The sequence below is a fragment of the Balaenoptera borealis genome (assembly GCF_965194805.1).
Source record: "Balaenoptera borealis genome assembly, chromosome: 1".
Classification (NCBI taxonomy): Eukaryota; Metazoa; Chordata; class Mammalia; order Artiodactyla; family Balaenopteridae; genus Balaenoptera; species Balaenoptera borealis.
Genome location: NC_138860.1, coordinates 88854909 through 88876042, shown reverse-complemented (window position 1 = coordinate 88876042; position 21134 = coordinate 88854909). Strand labels below are relative to the sequence as shown.

At 45.3% G+C, this 21134-nt stretch overlaps 1 protein-coding gene across 1 annotated transcript in view; it reads right to left on the bottom strand.

Moving 5' to 3' along the window:
* Positions 1 to 2165: 2165 nt before the first annotated feature.
* Positions 2166 to 21134, bottom strand: part of NOTCH2 (notch receptor 2) — a 180616-nt gene continuing 161647 nt past the window's right edge. Inside the window, exons 23-34 of the mRNA XM_082368744.1 lie at positions 20275 to 20511; positions 17451 to 17563; positions 15990 to 16495; positions 14279 to 14626; positions 13294 to 13436; positions 12881 to 13091; positions 12336 to 12432; positions 10686 to 10854; positions 9787 to 10088; positions 8842 to 8989; positions 7747 to 7844; positions 2166 to 6814 (exon numbers count right to left, since the gene is read on the bottom strand). Of these exons, the coding sequence (XP_082224870.1) occupies positions 5426 to 6814; positions 7747 to 7844; positions 8842 to 8989; positions 9787 to 10088; positions 10686 to 10854; positions 12336 to 12432; positions 12881 to 13091; positions 13294 to 13436; positions 14279 to 14626; positions 15990 to 16495; positions 17451 to 17563; positions 20275 to 20511 (3761 nt within the window). The 3' untranslated portion in view covers positions 2166 to 5425. The remainder of the gene's footprint in view (positions 6815 to 7746; positions 7845 to 8841; positions 8990 to 9786; positions 10089 to 10685; positions 10855 to 12335; positions 12433 to 12880; positions 13092 to 13293; positions 13437 to 14278; positions 14627 to 15989; positions 16496 to 17450; positions 17564 to 20274; positions 20512 to 21134) is intronic.

The window sequence follows — 21134 nt, the reverse complement described above, 5'->3', positions numbered from 1 at the left end:
TTCAGTTTGGGTGCTCAAAGACAAGGTGGTGAAGAAACACACTAGTTGATCAGGAAAAGAAGTTAAGTCAGGATTATTAATACATAATTTCCCTGCCTTCACGTATCAATGGCAGGCTGTCAATAGAAGTTTTTTAGAAATATTATCATTGGAGGGAAAATGTTTTGGATAATGTTGTGTTTGCACCTTCCAGATCCACTCTCTTCCTTTCTCCACCAAGATTTCTCCTCCAGGAAGCTGACCTGTATCAATGGTTCAATTCCAACAGACTCCTTTATTTTCAGACTTCGACTTGGCTTCAGCAAATAGAAAGTCCAGGGTGGAAGTGTGGTGGGGAATGAGATGAGGGTGTTCATTTCTTGGCTTCCTTGCAGTGAGAGGGCCTGGGGCTCACCATGCCCCTGGCAGAAGTCACAGCTCTCCTTGAGTTAACTTGTTCTATAGGACTCCCTCCTTTCAGTTTCCAGTAACCTCTCCCAGCCTTCACGCCTTTGGACCGGGAAGTGGTAATACATGCTGATGCTAATCAGGACTTTCTGCACTACCCCCTAGGTTTCCCCTACACCCCACACGCATTTCATAATTAGTTTTGATAAATAAGCCCTTCTTGAATTATCCTTATTTGAATTTGCCCACACTTTGCAGTCAGGACTTGACGGGTGCAGATGTTTTAAATGTGTTTTCTTAAGGTCCGTTTCAAAAGAAGGAAAAGTTGTATTCACTCTGTTTCACACACATTCACACACCTACACACACACACACACACACACACACACACACACACACACTTCACACGCACCATGTCTCTCTTCGGGGCTTTTGCAAGCACCTGATTCATATTTCATTTTAAAAATACTATCACCAGGGAATTCCCTGGCAGTCCAGTGTTAGGACTCCGCGCTTTCACTGCCGCAGGCCCAGGTTTGATCCCTTGTCGGGGAACTAAGATCCCACAAGCCGCGTGGCACAGTCTAAAGAAAAAAACAATACTGTCACCAAATGAGGTGAATGACCTCAATATCATGCAGCAAGACTGAGGCAGTGTTTATTGTGAGAACTTGGAAGCAGAGGCAGTAACAAGCTTGTAGTTTGCCTGTTGCCCATCACATCATCACAGTGTGCAGACATTAAAGACGGTTGGTCTATTATCATATTCTGAGAAAAGAATTCACCCCCTCTCCTTGAGCTGTGGGGCCTCTTAGTTGCATGACAGGGAAGCCCAGTCCCTCCCCTGGTGTGACCATGGCCTGGGGTCCTAGTCTATTGTTCCAGCTGTGTGATATGGCAGCCCTTGGCCTCCAGTCCTGCTCTTCTTTCTTGCATTTCATGCCTAGCAAAGCCCTGATAGTCCCTGCACGATCAAGCACTAGGTTTCTACGCTTGCAGTTGCAGGAATAGGATGTGATGGACAGCCCAGATCCACTGAAGTAGGTTTCCATGAAGCAAATTTTCATTGCCACAGAATCTGAAAGGCTCTGAGAAGCCAGCCTGTAGAGAACCAGACTTGGGCGAGACATTCCTTAGCTCTCAAATTCATTTTCTCTTTACACCATTTCAAAACCCAACATGAGGACTCAAATGTGTTTTATATAAAATTATAACACTCAGGATAACCAGTATATGATACCAATTGTGTTTAAAATGCCATATATACCATCAATGTCAAGTATTTGTGTTCAAACATCTCACTGATTGACAAGTAAATGCATGAATGAACTTGGTAACATCTATATATGCAAAATAATATTATATAGCTGTATATTTTAACTCTATACAAAATTTAAAGAGGAATAATATTGGAAACTAATGGTTTAGTTAATAGCAGCATTGGTTTTATTAGTTATATCCCAAATCTCAATTCTGGCTTTAGCAAAATTCTACATTTCCACTGGAAGGCACTTTGTCCTGAGCCACTGCCCACTTGTCACCAGTTAGTGCACAGAGAAGTAACTCAATCTTGTGATGCTTCCTATCTGGCAGAAGCTTTCTCCTCAAAAGCATTTATTTATTCTCTGCCTGGTGAAAGAAAAAAAGACTAGTGCTAGGCTCCGTGGGATTCAGAATGAAAATGTTTTCCCTCTCAGCAAATTATGACATCAGAAGGTAAATCATTGCAAGACCAGTGATGCAAGAATGGAAAATAAAAACCGCAGTGCCCATTGAGCTTGACATGTAACGTTTTTTTATTTTGTGATAAAAATGCTTCCATATAAATTTCGTCTTAACTACTTTTAGAATGAAACTTTGAAAATTAAAAACAAATTGTGCATTTTCCTTACTATGTATAGTCAGGAATATGCAGTCATTTTACTGGTTATGGGTTTCTCATACAAACAGATATCGTATCACTTTTAAGAGAAATGTACACAAGGAAGAAGCCACAGTACCAAGCAGTTATGAATGGGAGCCTCAGGGCATATAAACTTGTCCTCTCAAACAGTCATTATACATTCAGTATATTAGTTAAGGCCAAAATCCCCAAACCACCTGCCAACAGAACATTACACCTTTGGTTCTTTTTTATGCAAGAATTATGAACTAGCAAATTTAATAATAAGATGATATAATGGACTTGCGCATCATAGCTGACTGCTTACATAAAATCTTTAGCTCTCAGTCTCTCTTTCCCTCAAACCTCTCCCTCCCTCACCAACATGTAAGTCAGAAAATGACGCTTAATATAAAAGAAACAAACAAATAAAAAACATATCCCCAAAGGCAGACAGAAGAGGAATCAAAGGAAGAATTTATAAAGATAAAACAAGACTGTGGGGGGCACAGAGGGTGACCTATACCTGGCATAAAAGTTGTATCCCATACAAACTTAGTCTCCAATTCAGCACCCATGTGAGAAAGTGATTCTCCATCTTACCTTCTCTTTTACTAGGTCCTATACAACTCAAGCGTTCTTACAATCTAAGCGATTGATAAATGCTTGAAAGGCAGTGTCTTCCTCCTCATCACTGAAGCCCGTTGTCTGTAATGGCAGCTTTCACATTCATCTCCCCAAAACCCAAAGAGGAACAAGCAAGTTAGGCCTACAGTGTGCTTGCAGATGGAGGAGGCTACAAGGGATCAAGCTACTGGATCAGAGGCTGACACTTTGAGGAAGAGGGGCTGGAACGGGATGACGGAGAAGTGCAGATGTGTGGGGTCCGTAGTGATCCATGTAGATAGGTTCTCCCCACCTGTGAATCAACAAATGGGTCCAAGGATAAAGAGTCACCGTTTAGAGTGATAAAATACTACACACTATGAACGGGGCTGGTAGAGTTGCCATGTGAGAGAATAAAATACAAATGAACAAACAATCTGCTTATGTCAGGGAAAAACAAAAATTTTTTTTAATTCAATGAACTTGGGCAGGACTGGGAAAATCCTTTGTACACTTCCATGCGAACAGACACACAGGGTTTCCATACGAAGTCACAGACAGATAAATCAGGTAAATGGGAAGAACTGATGAATACTCCCAGGCAAGGCAGGAATGAAAACTATCGAAACCAACACGGAGTAGGCAGTCCACCTATTAATATCTGCAAAACGTCCCCCGAAGAACTAATTTTCCATGTGTCATGACATCATAGCACCGGGCAGAAGTAACAGTGTGGAGACAGGACCAGTTGTTAGCTGACTCAGGGAGAAGAGGAAGAAAAGTATTTTTCTCCTCTTTCTAGTGTTGGCTAGAATGCTTCGTCCAACTTGACAGAGGGTCAAAAAAGTTGCCAACACCACAAATACAGGAAGCAGACTCAGGTGGGATACAATCACAATCCGAACATGAGGATGACAAGACAGTGAGTCTGTAATTGCCCATTATCATCTAGAAGGTGACTCTATGAAGGGAAAATATCCCTGATAAGTGTCCACATTAGTTCCCTAACAGAGAATCTCATGATTGCTGGAAAGGAAAAGAAATGGAGGCAAAAAATAGCAAAGGCTACCTCATAGTTCCTCCCCTTCCAACCTTCTTATAGGGCTGCTTAGGCCCTAGAAAACTAGCCAACATTCTATTTCCCACACTCAAACACAGAAAACCCACGTGTTCAGTGAGAACCTACTGGGTGCCCCAGTAATCAGATCCCACAGTATGGAGGGAAGCTAGGTGAAGGGGCCTGGAATCAGAAGGAACATCAGGAAGTAGAGACTACGGTCATCTGACTAGGGGAAGACGACTGTCACAGGGGGCCCTTGAGCGGAGGAAAGATATTTCACTTCTAAACAGCGAGGGAATATTGTTTGAGACATTTTCTTCTTGGAGATATGTGGAAGGGATGGCTCAACAGCTAAGATGATCTTCATCTGCTGGATGTGTGAGTGAAGCAGGCCGAGCGTTCTAATATCAGGGAACAAATGTGTTTCACACTGGCAGTCAATGGAATGCTTGGCAGGGACCGGTCAGCGGGTAACCACTCCTTCGTTGCATGAGTTAGCTTATCTCTTGGTCATTCCAACATTCCAAACCTTTGTCTGTTTGGGTTTTTTAAGGGCGCATATTACCTACACTGCCAAGGATAAACCTTCACACTTACTAGGCCCACAAATGGAAGAAACAACAGATTCTTACTCTTCTTCCTGGTAAGGTTTGTAGGAATCCTGCATGCAGGCAAGAGAATTCAGGGGCAGCCTCTTGAAGGGGGTTCTGGTCCCCTAAATGGGTTCAAAGAGAAATATTTTGTTCCCCTTCTTCTTTTAGGAATGATATTATGTAGGAGAATGCACTATGTCCATTTTCTAAAGAAACATACTTGAAAGTTTTCTGCTGAGAACCATAAAAGTAAACCCCGTGAGACTCCTAGGAACACTGGGAAAATAGGAGGGGAAAAGAAGGCTGCAGGTGCTTTCCAGAGCAGGAATGATTAAAAGCACAAAGGTCCTGCCCTATAACATGCAGGTGGGGTTCCAGCCACAGAGAGGTGCAACAATTACAGCACCAAGTGAAGTCAAAAGACTTTCCAAGGATGAGAATATAAGATAGGTCAACTCCGGCAGAATTCCAGGGCACAATTCCCAATAGGACTCTACTATAGAATCTTCTCATGGATATAGCAATAGCCCCCAAGGCTGGAAATACAGTCCAAGCTGCAAGAATGTCTGCAACAGGCATCAATCTTGTTGCCCACACTGAAGAGAGGAAACGCGGTCCCAAGTCTTGTATTCATCTTGCAATTCCATGAACCTGGGCTTGATGGGCAAGAGATTACAAGGAGCCTTGTCCCTCCCCTGCTCCCAAAACCCTGCAGATACACAGTGAAGCTAATAAAATTGCTTCCTTTGCATCATCTACAAGATAAGAGCATCTCCTCTCCCCTGCCTCCGGAAGCTGGTTCCAGAGATTTCTTCATTTCTGTCCCGGACGACCTTCATTTGCTCCTCAGCAGCATTTACGATAGGAGTTCTGTCCCTACGCTGGAGGCAGAGTGTTTCATGCGTAGACCTGCATGTTGCTGCGTGGTGGCTCAGACATGTGTGCCCCAGGTCCCCGCTGACCTCCTCCAGCACCCCCAGGAGTGGGGCTGGTGGTCACATCTGACCAGTCAGAAGCAGAGTGGGGGGATGAACTTGACCACTGGTCAGGAGACTCTGGGGATGGTGTCAGGTAGGGATGCTCACCCTGGAGGTGACCACTGTGACTGGGGGTTCTCTCAGCAGCATTGGAGGAAGCATAGCTATGCTGTGAAGGGGGCGTGGGATACTTGCCCACAGAGGCTGGAAAGGGATGGTAGGCTGGGAGAATGGTCTGAGCAACCTGCCCATCCTGCTGGGGCATCATGGCAGTGGGGAAAGCCATACTGGGCAAACGAGCCATTTCTGGAATCTGATACATGGTGGGCAGGGTGCCTGCAACAGCTGGAGGGCAGCTGGATGGAGGCTGGGCAGCCCCGGCTGGTTGGGCAATGCTGCCTTTGGGGATTAGCTGGAAAGTCACGATGGGGGGCAGGGGCTCTCGAGGGGCAGGTAAATGCTTCCCTTCAGGCGGCCTGCTCTGGGGAGTTATGCCAGGGTGAGTGCCCTCAGCTGGAGCCAGGACCATACCAAACATCTCGTTGTACTGGGTCTCACTGACCTCCACACGGTTCACCCAGTCCGCTGGGACACTGACTGGATGTAGCCTGCCCAAGCTCCCCGCACCGCCACCGCCCGGGGGAACGATGTGGTGGTGCGACAGCAGCTGGCTCACTGAGGGAAGCACAGTGCTGGCCCCGTGAGCCAAGGGCTGCATCTCATGAAGGTTAGAGAAAGACAGTGCATGCTGTGCATGGACTGGGGCAGGGGGGGCAGCAGTGGCCAACACAGGGTTGGGTGAGGCCTGTAAGATTCCGGGGGATGTAATCATCGGAGAGGATGTGGTATCAGAAACATATGTGTGGGGAGATTCTAGGGAATCGACGGGGGACAGAGTCACTGAGCTCTCAGACAACTGGCCCTTGTCACTCAGAGACTTCTTCCTCCTACTCCCCTTGGCATCCTTGGCCTCCTTGGCAAGGTTAGGGAGGCTAGAGGGCACAACACTCTTGGCATTGGGCCGTCTAGACTTCTTGCCCATCGGGGTGTGCTTCAGACTGAGAAAAGATCTGTTGGGTCCACAGATGACAGGTGAGAGAGCAGAAGTCAGCACGGTGCCTGGAGGGCTCGGGGTCACGTTGTACTCATCCAGCAGGCGCACAATGTCATGGTGCATGCGGTCCCGAGCCACGTCCCGGGGAAGACGATCCATGTGGTCTGTGATGTCCCGATTGGCAAAATGGTCTAACAGGATCTTGGCTGCTTCATAGCTCCCCTCCCGGGCAGCAAGAAACAGAGGGGTCTCTTCCTACAGAAAAGGTCCATACAGAGCACATTTTAATAACACTCTTGAGAATACAGCAGTGTTTCTCAATCTGTTTGTTATCATTCCTTCAGACATTTTTTCCTAACTTCCTTCCTGCATGAAATTTTAGTATCACAGATAAAGTGTATAACTACCTACGTACTGAATGGATATCTGTACTTTATACATAAAGAAAGTTAAGATTATTTTACCCCTCCCCAAGAACCAATTTTGCCCCATTGAGTGCTACATCTCCTTAGTGGGGAACATGTGAGATAAAGCATGTCCCCAAGCCAGAAATTCACTTAAAAGAGCACTGAGCTTATCCAAATAGGGTCCTAAAAGGAATAACAGGTAGAAATAAGAAAGGTATGCGGGGAAGAACCTAAAGCATGTATAGAACTGGGAAAAATAAGGGAAAGTAAAAGAAAGAAGAGACAAAACATCTGAGAGAAAGAACTAACATAAGGGAAAAGAGGAAATGAATGAGAGAAGATAAGATGAGCAAGAGAGGGGAAACATGACATAAAACTCAGAGGAAGAAAAGCAAACAGGAAAACATCATGGTGCCCAAGAACAGGGGGGAAAAAAGTATCAAGAAAACAAATAAGAACAAACAAGTGAAAAGTAAGTGAGTGTGGACAGAACGAAGACCAGGAGAAAGGGAAATGTCAAAGAAGAGAAAGGCAGAAAAGGCTACACCAAAGTTATTGACAGGAGAGCCTGATGCAGACTGAGTACTGAGTAGGCAGAGGGTCAATCCTGACACTTCCCTGGATAAGCCCAATACAAGCACTCCAGCTCTCTGGACCAAGTTCCAATCTGCTTCCATCTTTGTCTATCCTTATCACAAGAGGAGCTACAGGAGAAAAGCGAAGGCCTGATAATCTGAGGCCCTGCTATGCCTGCCCTCCAGCTCAGAGCCCAGACTGTACCTTGTTGTCCTGCATGTCTCGGTTGGCCCCATTTTTCAACAGCAAAAGGGTCGCCTCCACATTATTCACAGCAGCTGCCCAGTGAAGAGCAGATTTTCCTGCAGGAAAAAACATTTTTAGGGCTTCCCTGGTGGTGCACTAGTTAAGAATCCGCCTGCCAACACAGGGGACGAGGGTTCGAGCCCTGGTCTGGAAAGATCCCACATGCCGCAGAGCAACTAAGCCCGTGCGTCACAACTACTGAGCCTGCACTCTAGAGCCCGCGAGCCACAACTACTGAAGCCCGCCCGCCTAGAGCCCGTGCTCTGCAACAAGAGAAGCCACCGCAATGAGAAGCCCGCGCACCCGCTCGCTGCAACTAGAGAAAGCCCGCGCATAGCAACAAAGACTCAAAGCAGCCAAAAATAAAAATAAAAATAAAATAAATTTTTAAAAAAACAAAACATTTTTATAAGCAGACAGAGCAGAAAGGCATGTCCTACTCCTACTATCGGGAAGCATCAGGACTTGTACTAGGAAACCTTGAACTTCTCAGACAGCAGTAGGAAGCCAGTTCTCTCTGGGGCCCATAGGAAAAACCCAAGAATTATGTTCATTTTCCCCTATTCTAGAAATACTTCAGTACAGGCTGCCTAGCCTTCAGAAGATCTCTAAGTAAAAGGATCATCTGTCTATGGTACCACATCCCTCACATGGCAGAATCTACCCTGTCACACACTGAAGGCAATAACCTACTTATTTATTACATGCCAGAATGCATAGTTAGAGTATCTCACAACCCTCACCTCCACAATGAAGTTGGCTCTCACATCCTTATATCAAGAGTGGTGTGCCTGGGAACGTACACAGGGAAACCTTCCATAGACCTGCTTTGAGATCTGAGAACCCTCACTAAAAATCCCTTCCCAGCTTCATCTATGGACCTCCCGCTGTCTCAGATCTCTGAACTCAATATGGTAAAAGGAAGAATGAATGACTGAATGAATCTTCAGTGGATTCGGATCTGGGACAGCTCATTAAGGATCGTGCAACAATCTTCCTCCTTAGAGACTTGCTTTGCAGGTAGGAATCTGAATCCCTGCTTCTCATCCCTACCGTGGTCGTCCACTGCATTCACATCTGCTTGGCAGTTGATCAACTCTGCCACCATTCCCTCCACAGCTAGGCGGGCAGCCAGGATCAGGGGTGTAGTGCCATCATTCATCCTGGCATCTAGATCAGTTACTCGGTTGCGGATCAGTATCTAGAACACGAGAAAATACAGAAAAGAGAGTCACCTGGATACAAAAAATAATGAAGCTAAGATAAGAAATAACAGCATCAGAGCTGAGGCTACACTGTAAGTCCCTGGAGGACAGGGAATGTCTTGTTATCTTTGTGCCCATGGTTCTACCATAGTCAGTCAATAAATATTTGTTGAATGAATGAATGAAGGAATAAATGGATGAATGAAAATACAAATAGGTGCTCAAGCTTTACAATGGCTATGTAAACTAATGTACTTCTACTTTCTAAAGAAAGAAGAGGGATGTGGGAAAATACCACAACCTCAATTATGGTGTATAGGTTAAGATGATACAGCATGTTTCCAATTTCCTCATGAGGGTAGAATAACAGGGCATCAGGTATACATCATGAACTCATGTCGAGAAACCCACCAAGGAGCAGCTGGAAGCCCATATGGTCAGATAAATCTAGAGGGAGAAGCTGACACTAGTCAGAGGCTTCATAACAGGTATCACTCCCATCTGATCTTTTCATTTGGGAGGCATTTTGCCACATCAGAAATAAAACAAAGCTAAGCAGTGATTAACAATCAGAAGACTGGTGTTTTCTGCTATTGGCTCTATTATTTCCTGGCTGCAAACAGTCAAGTCTGTTTGCCTGCCTCCCTTTTCCTGCTTTCCCTTTTCCTTTCCAGCAAGCAGGACTCTATCATCTGCCTTATTCTCTCAAAGAATCATTGAACAAATGTAATGGGATATTAAGTGCCTTAATAAAGGGAAAATATACTAGATCCATAAGGAACCAACTCTTTACCTGGAAGACACCTTGGGCATCAGCTGCCACTGCAGCATGGAGAGGGCAGCGGCCCATGTTGTCCTGGGCGTTGGCATCTGCACCTGCATCCAGGAGGCGCTTGGCAGCATCGGCCCTCGAGTAGCGGGCTGCAAGATGCAGGGCCATCTCACCAGTCCGGTCTGTCTGGGCTTGGAGGCTGGCACCCTGGTAGACCAAGTCCGTGATGATGTTGGCGGAAGAGTCCTCTGCATCTTCATCTTCATCACTCATATCTGAGCTGCCTCCTCGGAGAGAAGCCAGCATCAGTGGGGTGCACCCATCTAGAGGAAGGGAAAATTCCAAAAAGTATTCGAGGAGGGGAAGGACATTAATGTTCAATTAACCCTATTGTTGTTCGACGTGAAGAAAATTATTCTTTTGTGAAGAAACTCTGTGATTCTTGTGGTAATTGGCAACTGACTTTTCCTTGATAACATCCTTTCTGTAAAGAGCAGCTATTCTCTACGTTAAATAAGCTTTCCTGTTCAAGTTCCTAAGTGCTATGTTATTTTAAATTGGACAACTTTTAAAAATATCCACTATTAATAAACTATGTGCACTAAGGTACGAACTAAACAAATTCTCTATCCCTCTGCTTTGGAATATTATTTTTTTGTCCTACTAAAATCTATCCCAAATAATCAACCTATTTGCTGTCGAGCATGGTGTATGTGAAGCAATGTGAAATCCTTCTCTCTTTTCTCATATAAGTTCATAATTTCTGCAAGCCTGTGTTCCTTAAACATTCATTTCCTCGAGCTGATTTCCAATCTGTGAAAGCAGAAGGGAGCATATCACCAAGTGGGACAAACACAGGGATAAGGTGGAAGCCGGGGCAGGCACGCGCAATGAAAAAGGGGAGGCTTGCAGGTGCTGACCTGGGCCGCGGACGTTCACATCCAGCACATCCACCTCCTGCTCTGCCTGCGGAGGAGTGAGAGCCAACGATGGCGTCCTACGGATATCTGCAGCTTCAAGGTGCTGCTGTGTCCATGGCCGCCGATCGATGGGATCATCTTCTTCTGAGAGTAAAGCCTCATCTTCAGCCTGAAAGGAGAAGACGACTCTCCCTATCAATCTGGCCCACGGCAGGAGCTGCAGACAAGGAGCTAGTCCGGAGTCTCCCATCACTTCTAATCTCCCACCCAGTTTTCTCTGTCCTCCTATCTAACCTTCCAGATTATTATCCATATTGGCTTCCCACTGCTCTCATGATGTGGTTCCCATCTACCTCTCCTGCATCGTCTGTACAACTCTCCTAACCTCCCCAAGCCCATACTCTAGGCTTCAGCCTTACTACGTCACCTATATTACCTACCTAACATGCCATCTATAGATCCCCAAAGCACCATTTTCCTGCTTCTGGGCTTTTTGCCTATGTTGTTCCTTCAGCCTGCCATGGTCTCTCCCAATTCTTTGTCTGACTAACTCCTGTCTACCCTTCAAATAGAAAGTAGACTCTAATTCCTCTTGTTGGTCCTCAAGGGCACCCTCTGCTCACTCTGCGTAACTGAGCATGTGTTAAGTACCTACATGGCACTACACGGCAGTTCCCACTGCTGCCTGAAAGGTTCCTCACAATAGGGAACAAGCCTTGCTCAGGGTTGTCTCCTTGCACCCCGTATTTAACCCAGTGCCCAGCACAGAGCAAGCATTCAGGAAGTATTTACTGAATAATAATATTATTATTATAATTTTAAAACCAGCTGCCCTTTATGAAGTATTTAGTATGTGACAGAAAATAGGTAAGGCAATTTACATGTAGTGCTGTATTTAATCCTCACAACAACTCATAGAGGAAAGAATTATTATTATTTTCCCTATCTTACAGATTAAGGTAATTAAATACAAAGAGGTTATAAGTAATGTGCCAGAGTTTTGGACTTGAATCCAGTTCTGACTATAGCTAAAGCAATGTTCTTAACCATCATGGTGTACTTCATGCCTGTATTCCTCAAGCATTTATTTCCTCAAGCTGATTTAGACTATCCTTGGGATACATGCATATCCTAGCCATGTATATCTATGGGTGAATGGTCTCCTTTTTCATGTCAGACTCAGCCCAATGTACCCCTTACTTCTATACGGCTTTAGTTTCCAGGGCTCAAGATTTGAAGCCTCCAAACTCAGTGGTCATTGGCTCTCTTCCACTGATTAGTTCCACCTTCCCTTCCAGAAGGAGAAGTACCCAGAGAGGATAAGGGAGAGATCTAGCCATGAAGGAAATTGCTATTTACACACAGTAGTCCTTATTCCAGTACCATCAGCATGACACTTGAGGAAGGAAGCATGTTTGTTTTATTATTTTTAAAGAGTTCCTTTTGAAAAACTTACATAGGTAACCCAAGGTCATCAGTGACCTAAAGATTCCTGCTTTTTCAGACAACCTAGGATAGCCTCTGCCTGGGCAATGTGTAAAGACTATCACCCTTTTCTCCCATTCTTGACACTCTAGATACCAAAGGACAGAAATATGAAATGCGAGCAGATAATGGATAACAATAGTGGTTCTACCATGGCTAGCTTACCTTGGCTTTCTTTGGCTGGGGCCCTTCATCGTCGACCCAATGTTCACTTGTTCCAGAACCAATCAGGTTAGCCTCTGAGACTTGCACTGAGAGATTTCTGATGTGACGGAATTATGAAGGTGTAAAATAAGAGCAGATGTTATATCATAAAAGAACATAGAAGTTTTCAATACTTTTTCTACCATCACACACTCTCATGGCTATAGTCAGACTCTCAGGGCCTTTGGCCCAGGAAAAATGGGCAATATTACATCCCACTGCCTGAGGAGATATCCTTTCCTTTCCCACTAATCAAGAGCTGACAACAAAAGTGTGCCTGCCTCATCACAGAAGCTGAGGACCACTGTGATTATATGTACAGAACTGAAGCATCCAGACTCTTGTTGTTTTAGAGTCACTCAGTAGGCATCCAGAATCATGGTCAAGTGTAATAACACAGCATGGCCAGAGCTCAGAATATAAAGTCATGATTCAACAGATCTGATTTTCCTCTCATCCATGCTCGTTATTACTGTGAATGGTAGCTTGGTGGCAGACCCCCTTACTTCAGCCCCACGGCATCCTGTCCCACCGGCTCACGACGTTTGTGATTGCTGGAGTCACGGCGAAGGGTGAAGCCTTCAGGCAGCCAGAGGGAGCCATGCTTACGCTTTCGTTTTGCCATGATAACCCCCAGCAGGATAATAAACAAGACAATAACAACAGCAACAGCAAGTAGATAGATAAGCTGGGTGCGTTTTGGGGTCAGGGATTCACCTGAAAGTGCAGAGAGACAGGGAAAAGTAATGAGTAAAACATCCACCCCTCAATATTCCCCCTACATTCCTTTAGAGAACAACTTTGACCTCACCAGCCCTGAGAAATAGAGAGCTGCACATTGTAAACTATGCCCTGTTCTTTCTGCCCCCAAGAGACACCTTTCTCCCCATACTTTCCCCTTAATTCCAGTGCTACTCACTGACAACAGACACAAGAGGGTACGACAGGGTCCCCTGGATGGCGTGAGACGCCAGAAGAGCTGCTGCTGCATCCGTATTCTTGAAGCACTGGTCTGAATCTTGAACACACTGGCGGTTGTCAATTTCCAGGAATACCTGAGAGCTGTGGGAAGCCGAGGGGAAAGAGGTAAAAGGGAAATGGTGAGAAAACGGAAGGGTGTCGTCCAGGAATCTGAGTTACAGAGGGTGACATGAGCCTTCTTCCTCACCCTCAGCCTCAGCCTCTCCACCTCTGGATGCTGCCTCCAGAAAGATCTCAGAAATTAAGATGTTGTCCATCTAGATCCTAAACACTAATTCTCACTTGGGGGATGTCTCGCTATCCTTGGTTTGGCTGAGTCTAAGCATTCTGACTTAGGCAACATGAGACAAAGTGAGAAAATGGAGTGAAGCTGTCTTTGGTGGGCTTCTCCTACCCGTTCCAACGTACTCAACGGTACATAGAGCCACTCTAAAAATACACCCCTGCCCCTTGTTTTTGTTCCTTACTCTCCTTTGTCTCTGCATCTGTACTTCAGCTAGCTATCGAGTTGAACACTGTGAGATATACTAACAATGTGGGGTGTGAATGACAGAACATATGCAGAACATCATCGTCAAAGAGACATAAATGGAGGGTCTTGAAAAGACGGCCAGGATTCATACAAAGATGAGTCATTACTAGAGGGATTTAAGGTAACTCTGGCAAATGGTTAGAGATTCTAGCACTTGAGGAGGCCGTCCTGACATCCTGCCCCCCGCTGGCTCCAGCCCACTTTTCAGGATCCCAAAATCAAGGCAAACCTTTAGCACTAACTGTGAATACTGGGATCATGGGCTTGTGTTACTTGGTTGGCTGTTCTTTTTCTGACCTTTCATTTTTTTAGGTGCAGTTATGACTTCTGCGTATCAAAGTGCTCAGCTTGATAAAATTAAGCTTTAAGAAGTTCAGAAGTTAAAACCTACCCAGCCACTTCCTGTTCTTGATCGCCAGGAAGGGACCTGCGCGTCAGTCTCTGCTTCTTCATGGCAGCTGACTTTTCACCATAATAGGGGTAGACCATGAGGTCCCCCTGGGCATCCCGTTTGATGCGTAGGTTGGTGTGGAGCAGGGTGCCCAGCGCCCGCAGGAAGCTGCGGGCATCCTGGAGCAGCTGTTCAGGTGGCATCAGCACCACAATTACCAGGGTGCCGTCTGCCAGGTTTTCTGGCCGGTCAGCAGCACAGTCCAGCCCATCCCAGCCACACTCCTCACTGTTGCATCCCTGGTCACAATGGTTGTCTTTGAAGTGGTCTGCACAGTACTTGTCGTATCTAGGCAGGGGGAGGCAGAGGAGGAAGAGAACAAGGTAAGGGTCTCAGACCAGAACGGAGCTCTAGTTGGTTTCCCCTTGGAACTAATGTGGATTTTCCTACCCATTTTCTATGGCTCAGATTAGATCCCGAATGCCCCATGAAGCCTTCTGTGACTCTCCTATCCCTGTCTTCTTAGAGCATATATAGTCTACACCCCTTAGTGTCAGTGAGTGCTCTCTGAATGAGAAACAAAACTGTACTCACTACACTCATGGGCCCCCAGGCAGCTCATAATCTTGTTAAATCAGATTTTTAAACAAATCTGGAACAAAAATCTACTTGGTTCATGCTTCCTTTATTTTTTTTTTAATCCATTGCCTCTAGGCTTTCAGAAGTAGAACATGACTCTAGAGAGTGCTTCCAGAAACTGGATCGTAGCCCTGTACCATCAAGAGATGCTGTACAGTGGACCATGTTGATGTGACCCAATTCTTTTCTAATCAAGATTGAATCCCAGCTCTGGAAGGTAGGTGGGGAGCAGTGTGTCCCACACAGGGTACCAGATCTAATTTGTACAGCATCTTTCAAACACTGGGAAAAGGAAATTGAATCCCAAAGCCCAGTGATGCAAAAATCATTTTATTTCCACTCTCCTCTCCTCCCCGACTCACATCCCTTGATGGTTCCACCACCTAGCACAACTTGTGCCACTCTAGCTCAATGAGGAGGTCAGGAGTAGCTGTATGTGCTTTGGCAAGTTCTTGAACCTCCTAGGTCTCAGTTCCCTCACCTGTGAAAGGCCATTAACAATACCTGTGCCTCACAAGGTTGGCGAAAATTAATCAGAGTTAAACTAAATGGGGTGACTAAATGGAAAGTCATTATGTAACCCGCAAAGCCCCGTATAACTGCAACAATGAAGACCTGGAGGGTTAAGCTGCCTAAGCTAGCTTATATGCTTCCTGATAAGCCTGATGGGGAAACCCTGTCTTAGGGAAAGGAATGGGGCAAATAGAGAGAGGTACAGACCTTTCCATCCATCCTGCAGGCAGGTTAAGTGAGAGGCTGCCTGAGAGTGGGTAACAACACTTCCAAAAGTTATTTCCCCCAGGAGACTGTGAGAGCAGCAGGCGAGGAAGCAGAGACAGGCAGAGAGAGGGCGGCTGTGCAGTGAGCGTTCCCGCACCTCCGGCAGCAAGGGGGAGCACAGGGCAGCGTGCGCTGGGACAAGGCTGACGCCAGGAAGAGGAGGGCCCCAGGGCACCAGTCCGAAAAGCAGAGGCAGCTTGGGCTGCAGCACTGGAGCGGTTAGGAGCAAGAACAAGAAACCAGGGCATGTTAGTGACAGCGTCCCTCAGTTCTGGGGGCCCTGGATGCTTACTTGCACGTCTTGCCATTCCTCTGGCACTCAAAGTTGTCGAACAGGCACTCGGCCGTGTTGCACAGCTCATCGCACTGGCTGTTGATGTAATCCCAGCAGGGAATCGGGGAGGAGCAGTTGGCCCAGGGGTTCTCCATGGTGAGGGAACAGTCACCCCCATCCCACTGGCAGGCATGGCTGTTGCAGGCCTCATCGCAGACGCCATCCCGAGCTTTGTCGGCACAATACTGGCTCAGACAGGTGGCAGGAGGGGTGCTGGTGGGAGCTGTGTAGAATTCACAGTGGCTGCCCCAGAACGGCGGAGAACACTTGCAAGAGTAATAAGGAGGCTGGCGCTGCGGGTAGCAGCTGCCCCCGTGCTGGCAGGGGCTACTGGCACAGCCTGAGTCGCAGTCCTGGGGGTTGGGGCAGAAGCAGCGGGGTCCTGAGGCTGTGTGCACACACTGCTCCCCTCTCCTACACTTCACTTGTCCACAGCTGCTCTGGCATCTCGCCCCAGAGAATCCCTGTGGAAATCAGGGAACAAATGAGGATGGCAGGCTGACTCTTGAGGGCATGCCCCATTTTCCCTCCCAATCCCCTCTCTGCCACACCTCTAGGGAGGTGAAGACTAGACCCTTGGCTAAGATTCCTCCGTGTAGCCTCCTGGACCAAGTTCTAGGAAGAGACCTCTTCAAGTCAATCTATAGGTGAGGGCTGGCGGTTCCATAGGATGAATATAGAATTTTCTCACTCTAAGAGCTCAGTTCTAGAAATGAAGTCAACAGTTCATGGTAGGATAAGAGTCAGGTGACACCGTATCTATTAGCACCTTTCCTAAGCGTCATTAGATCACTCATACAGTGACTTTATAGGGGGAAAAAACTCACTTCAGAGTATTAGGTGTCTAAAAAACTTTCCTATGCCATTTCGTTCTTGGCCTTCTTGCTCAGTCCAGGCCAAGGTTACTGGACAGGTTTCCTTTTGGTATCTCTCCACACATAGTGATCTGTGTTAGAGAGGTTTTAGCCTCTGGCAGTAGCAAAAGTGTTTGCAAAGCAAATGGCTAACGTTAGGCTTCCTTCTAGTTGAAGAAGCAGCCTGCTCTCAAATAGTCCCTGCCAAGGAATGTGAGCAGAGTGGCATTTCCAACCAACTCTGTCCCAATCTGGGCAGCAAGACTACCCTCCAGCACAAGACCCAGAAGCCAGAGACAGTAGCCCTGACTTCAAGGGAACGCTCCATTGCCCTTGGTGCTTCTGAAGATTGACAGTCACAAATCAGGGAGCTCACTGTTTCTGGAAGTATTTTAACAGTTCTAAGTGGAAAACTGAAGCACTTTCTCCTAAAGAGGCTATAATTAAGAAATGTCCCCACCAAGACAGTTCCCCACAGAGCTCGGAAACACCAGGTTTAATCTCAGCTTCGTCACAGACTGTGTGGAAGAGAGCATCCTCCTTCAACAGGCAACATGGCACTCACTGGGGGACAACGACAGATGAAACCATCAGGCATGTTGCTGGCCACAGCACAGGTCCCTCCATTCAGGCAAGGCATCTGGGGACACACATCGACGAAAGTTTCACAGTGACGACCTCAGAGTAGAAAATGAAAGGGTGTTTTAAAAGGCAGAAGTAGTAACTGCAAGTTACAGAACAGAACACTGCTGGGATGTGAGCCAGTCAAAGGATTAGAGGAGGGAGAGGTATGAGAATTAAGTTCTAAGCCTAAGGGAACAAAAGAGGATGAGGAAGGCACTCATTGGATCTCAACATGCGTGGCTCATCACCGACTCAGGGCAGTTCCCTCATCTGTCTTATCTACAGTAATAAGCACAAACGGCACACATACGCGCTTGAATCGACTCACAAAACAAGAATCGACTCACAAAACGAGACTCACAAAACAAGATTTTTTACAAAAAAAATGACTAATCCCTCCAAAAAAAAAAAAGGAAAATGACATCTAAGCTTTTTTTGAAGGCACTTTAGCTTTCATGAGTCAAAAGAAACATTTAGCAAAAGTGTTCACTGCATTTTAACACCGTCTATTTCATAAGAGAGGCTACACCAGACCAATACATCTAAATGGTGATTAACATATACACACTACTCTATATAAAATAGATAACTAATAAGGACCCTACTGTATAGCACAGGACACTCTACTCAATACTCTGTAATGACCTATATGGGAAAAGAATCTAAAAAAGAGTGTATATATGTATATATATAACTGATTCACTTTGCTGTGAATTCACTTTGCTGTTACTTTCACAGCAGGAAGTAACACAACATTGTAAATCAACTATACTACGATAAAAATTAAAAGAAAAAAACTAAGAAAAAGGGTGATTTGCAGTTTATAGCGAATTTTCATCAGTGACCTCTCTTTTCAATCATTTTCTAGCCTTTCTGTAACCCGATTGGCACTGTTTCAAAACACAGCTTAATATTCCCAGAGTTAATGATCTCTAGGCACAGTTCTAAAACAGAAGGTATCCTGAGCGCACTGTTCCATGACAAACTGAACTAAGCAAATGAAATTATGCGGGGTACATGGGGCAATGCTGGGGCCTTTTGGCAAATAGCAGGATTCAGGCCCCATCTGGCCTTCAGGCACTTGGAAGGGAAGAGATGGCTTTAAAAATTAAAATGAAATGAAAATAGCAATAATTTTGGCCAACCAGAATTATGGGGCAGGAGTTACAAATGTTTGTTTCTTCAAATCATAGCAGCAGACAATAAGCAAGAGCAGCCTCCACATTTGCACGGGGCTCAGGGACTGATGGTCCCTTGATGTTCATCTCAGCATCAGCACCCCACCATAATCGCAATCAAAGGATTTTTTATTCACAAGTGTAGAAAATGTAGAAACACCACTTCCTAACTAGGGGACAAAGGATTTTTTATTCACAAGTGTAGAAAATGTAGAAACACCACTTCCTAACTAGGGGACCCCAATTCAAGGTGGCCTCCATTCCTTCCTTCATCTATTTCCTTCTTTCTTTGTAAGTGCTTATCATTGTTTCCAGATAAAGGAAGCCTCAGAGGTAATGAAAGGAACAGGAGTCAGTTCTGCTCTTCCGGCTTCTCAAGCACATCATGACCAATACGAGACTACAGACAGATTGTTCATATTCTTTCTGTCCAGTGTTGCCTCGAAGGCATGATGTTCATAATGGATTGTTTCTCTTTTGAGAAATGTACGTAGGCATCTTCTATATTTCAAAATCCATCCCATTTTTAATAAAATTCCCAAGTTCTTAAAGGTAGCACATCTTCAAAATTGGAAGGAAGAATGTCTGGATATAATAGGCTCAGAATGTAGCAGAGTCCAACTTGCCAAACTATTAGTAAGTAGACTACTGCAGACTCTCGTCTGACTCCCAAGGAATACTTCTACAGCATAAGATTCGGATGGACCCCAGAAATGCAAAACAGATTTCTGAGTATCTGATGATACTGCCATATTTAGACATAAACAACTATTTTAGCTCCCCAAAGTCACCAAGCTGCCCTCCTACAGAAATAATTAGTAAGTGTCTATGATAAAGTCCCTATTCTGAGGCAGGACTTGGTCATCTTTATAATCTGTGATGAACACAGCCAAGTCTTAAGACTGCAGGTCATACTTGTGACTTCTGAAGTTTTCCTTTTCAAACCCTCATCAACCAATTTTGGTTAAACACACCCCAATTTGGATCTACTCCCTTTAAGTGTCCTAGAAGACCCTAAGCCTCTCTGGATTCCCACAGAGGTGGAAAGGTCACAGTGGCAGCGACTACCCAGTAACTCAAGTCACTACGTGCCAAAGGAGGCAGGGTGATGAAACCAGAGTTAGATGTAAGGTTCCTGAAAACAAGATGTTATTTTGCTCAGATGAAGAGTTCTGGAGATGGATGGTGGTGATGGTAGCGTAACAGTGTAAATGTCCTCAACACCACTGAACTGTATACTTAAAAATGGTAAAGATGGTAGTAAACTTTATGTTATGTGTATTTTACCTCAATTTAAAAATGTTATTTTGCTCAACCACTCCCAACATTCTATTTCTTTTTTTTTTATATTTCTGCTACAATATGATATAATGAATGTATAACAAGAGAGATAGCGTCTCTCAGGAATAGCAAACATCGATGGAGCACAGACCTAAGAAAAAATTGGGCCCTTGAATTAAGCTGGTCTAGTTTTCCACATATGAGAAAAGCTTCACTCGGGTCTGGGATTTGTCATACAGGGCCCAGTTTCCTCACTAAAATCCCCCTCCGAGGCAGAGTGGCCGGGGAGGCTGGAAAGTCGCTCACCGGTAAAGGCACTGCGGCAGACACACAGGTAGTCGTTGGTAAGCTGTATGCAGTCTAGGCTGCCCTCAGAGCTGCAGGGGTTGGAGAGACACTCGTTGATGTCCCCCTCACACCGCTCTCCAGCAAAGCCAGGCAAGCAGCGACAACTGTAGCCCCCAATCCTATCCACACACTGACCGCCATTAAGGCAGTGGGGACCCCTGGCACAGTCATCAATGTTCTCTTCACAAAGCAGGCCTGGAGGAAAGAGAGGAGAGAGAGAAAATCATGACAATCCTTGGAACGCTGCTTTCCAGCAAGGGAGAACCACCCTTGTTGGCACTTTCACAATTAGTCAGGTTACATTCCTCAGTCTGCAGTGGGAACTTTTAGGTCAGGCAGGGCAAAACACACTCTTGATCCAGGACAGCTGCCATCCTCTCGGTCACCAGTAAGGAAAGAATGTACTCAGGGCTTCACATGTACTCTCCCGCACAACCCAAAGAAGCAGCTCATTAGGGAGTAGCTAGCATTATTTTCATTAATTTATTCATTTTCATTCAAAATATAAAAAGTTAAAAAATTAACTAAATAAATAGATTACAAGTAAGAATTGGAAGAATTCTTGGTAAGAATTGGAAGTACATTTTGAGTGACATAATTGACTTTTCCTGTAAAATAGTATAAGTGCACTAATATCTTATATTGAAAAAACAGAGGGGAAATATCCTGTTGAGAGCTCAAAGGTTATTCCATTTAAAACAGAACTCATTTAATGTGCTGTAGTTGTAAATGAGCCATCAAGCATGAGTATCCGTAAATATTTTTGAGAAAGAAACAAAAGAAATCAATGACTATTCTAGAAATGATTTCATGATTAA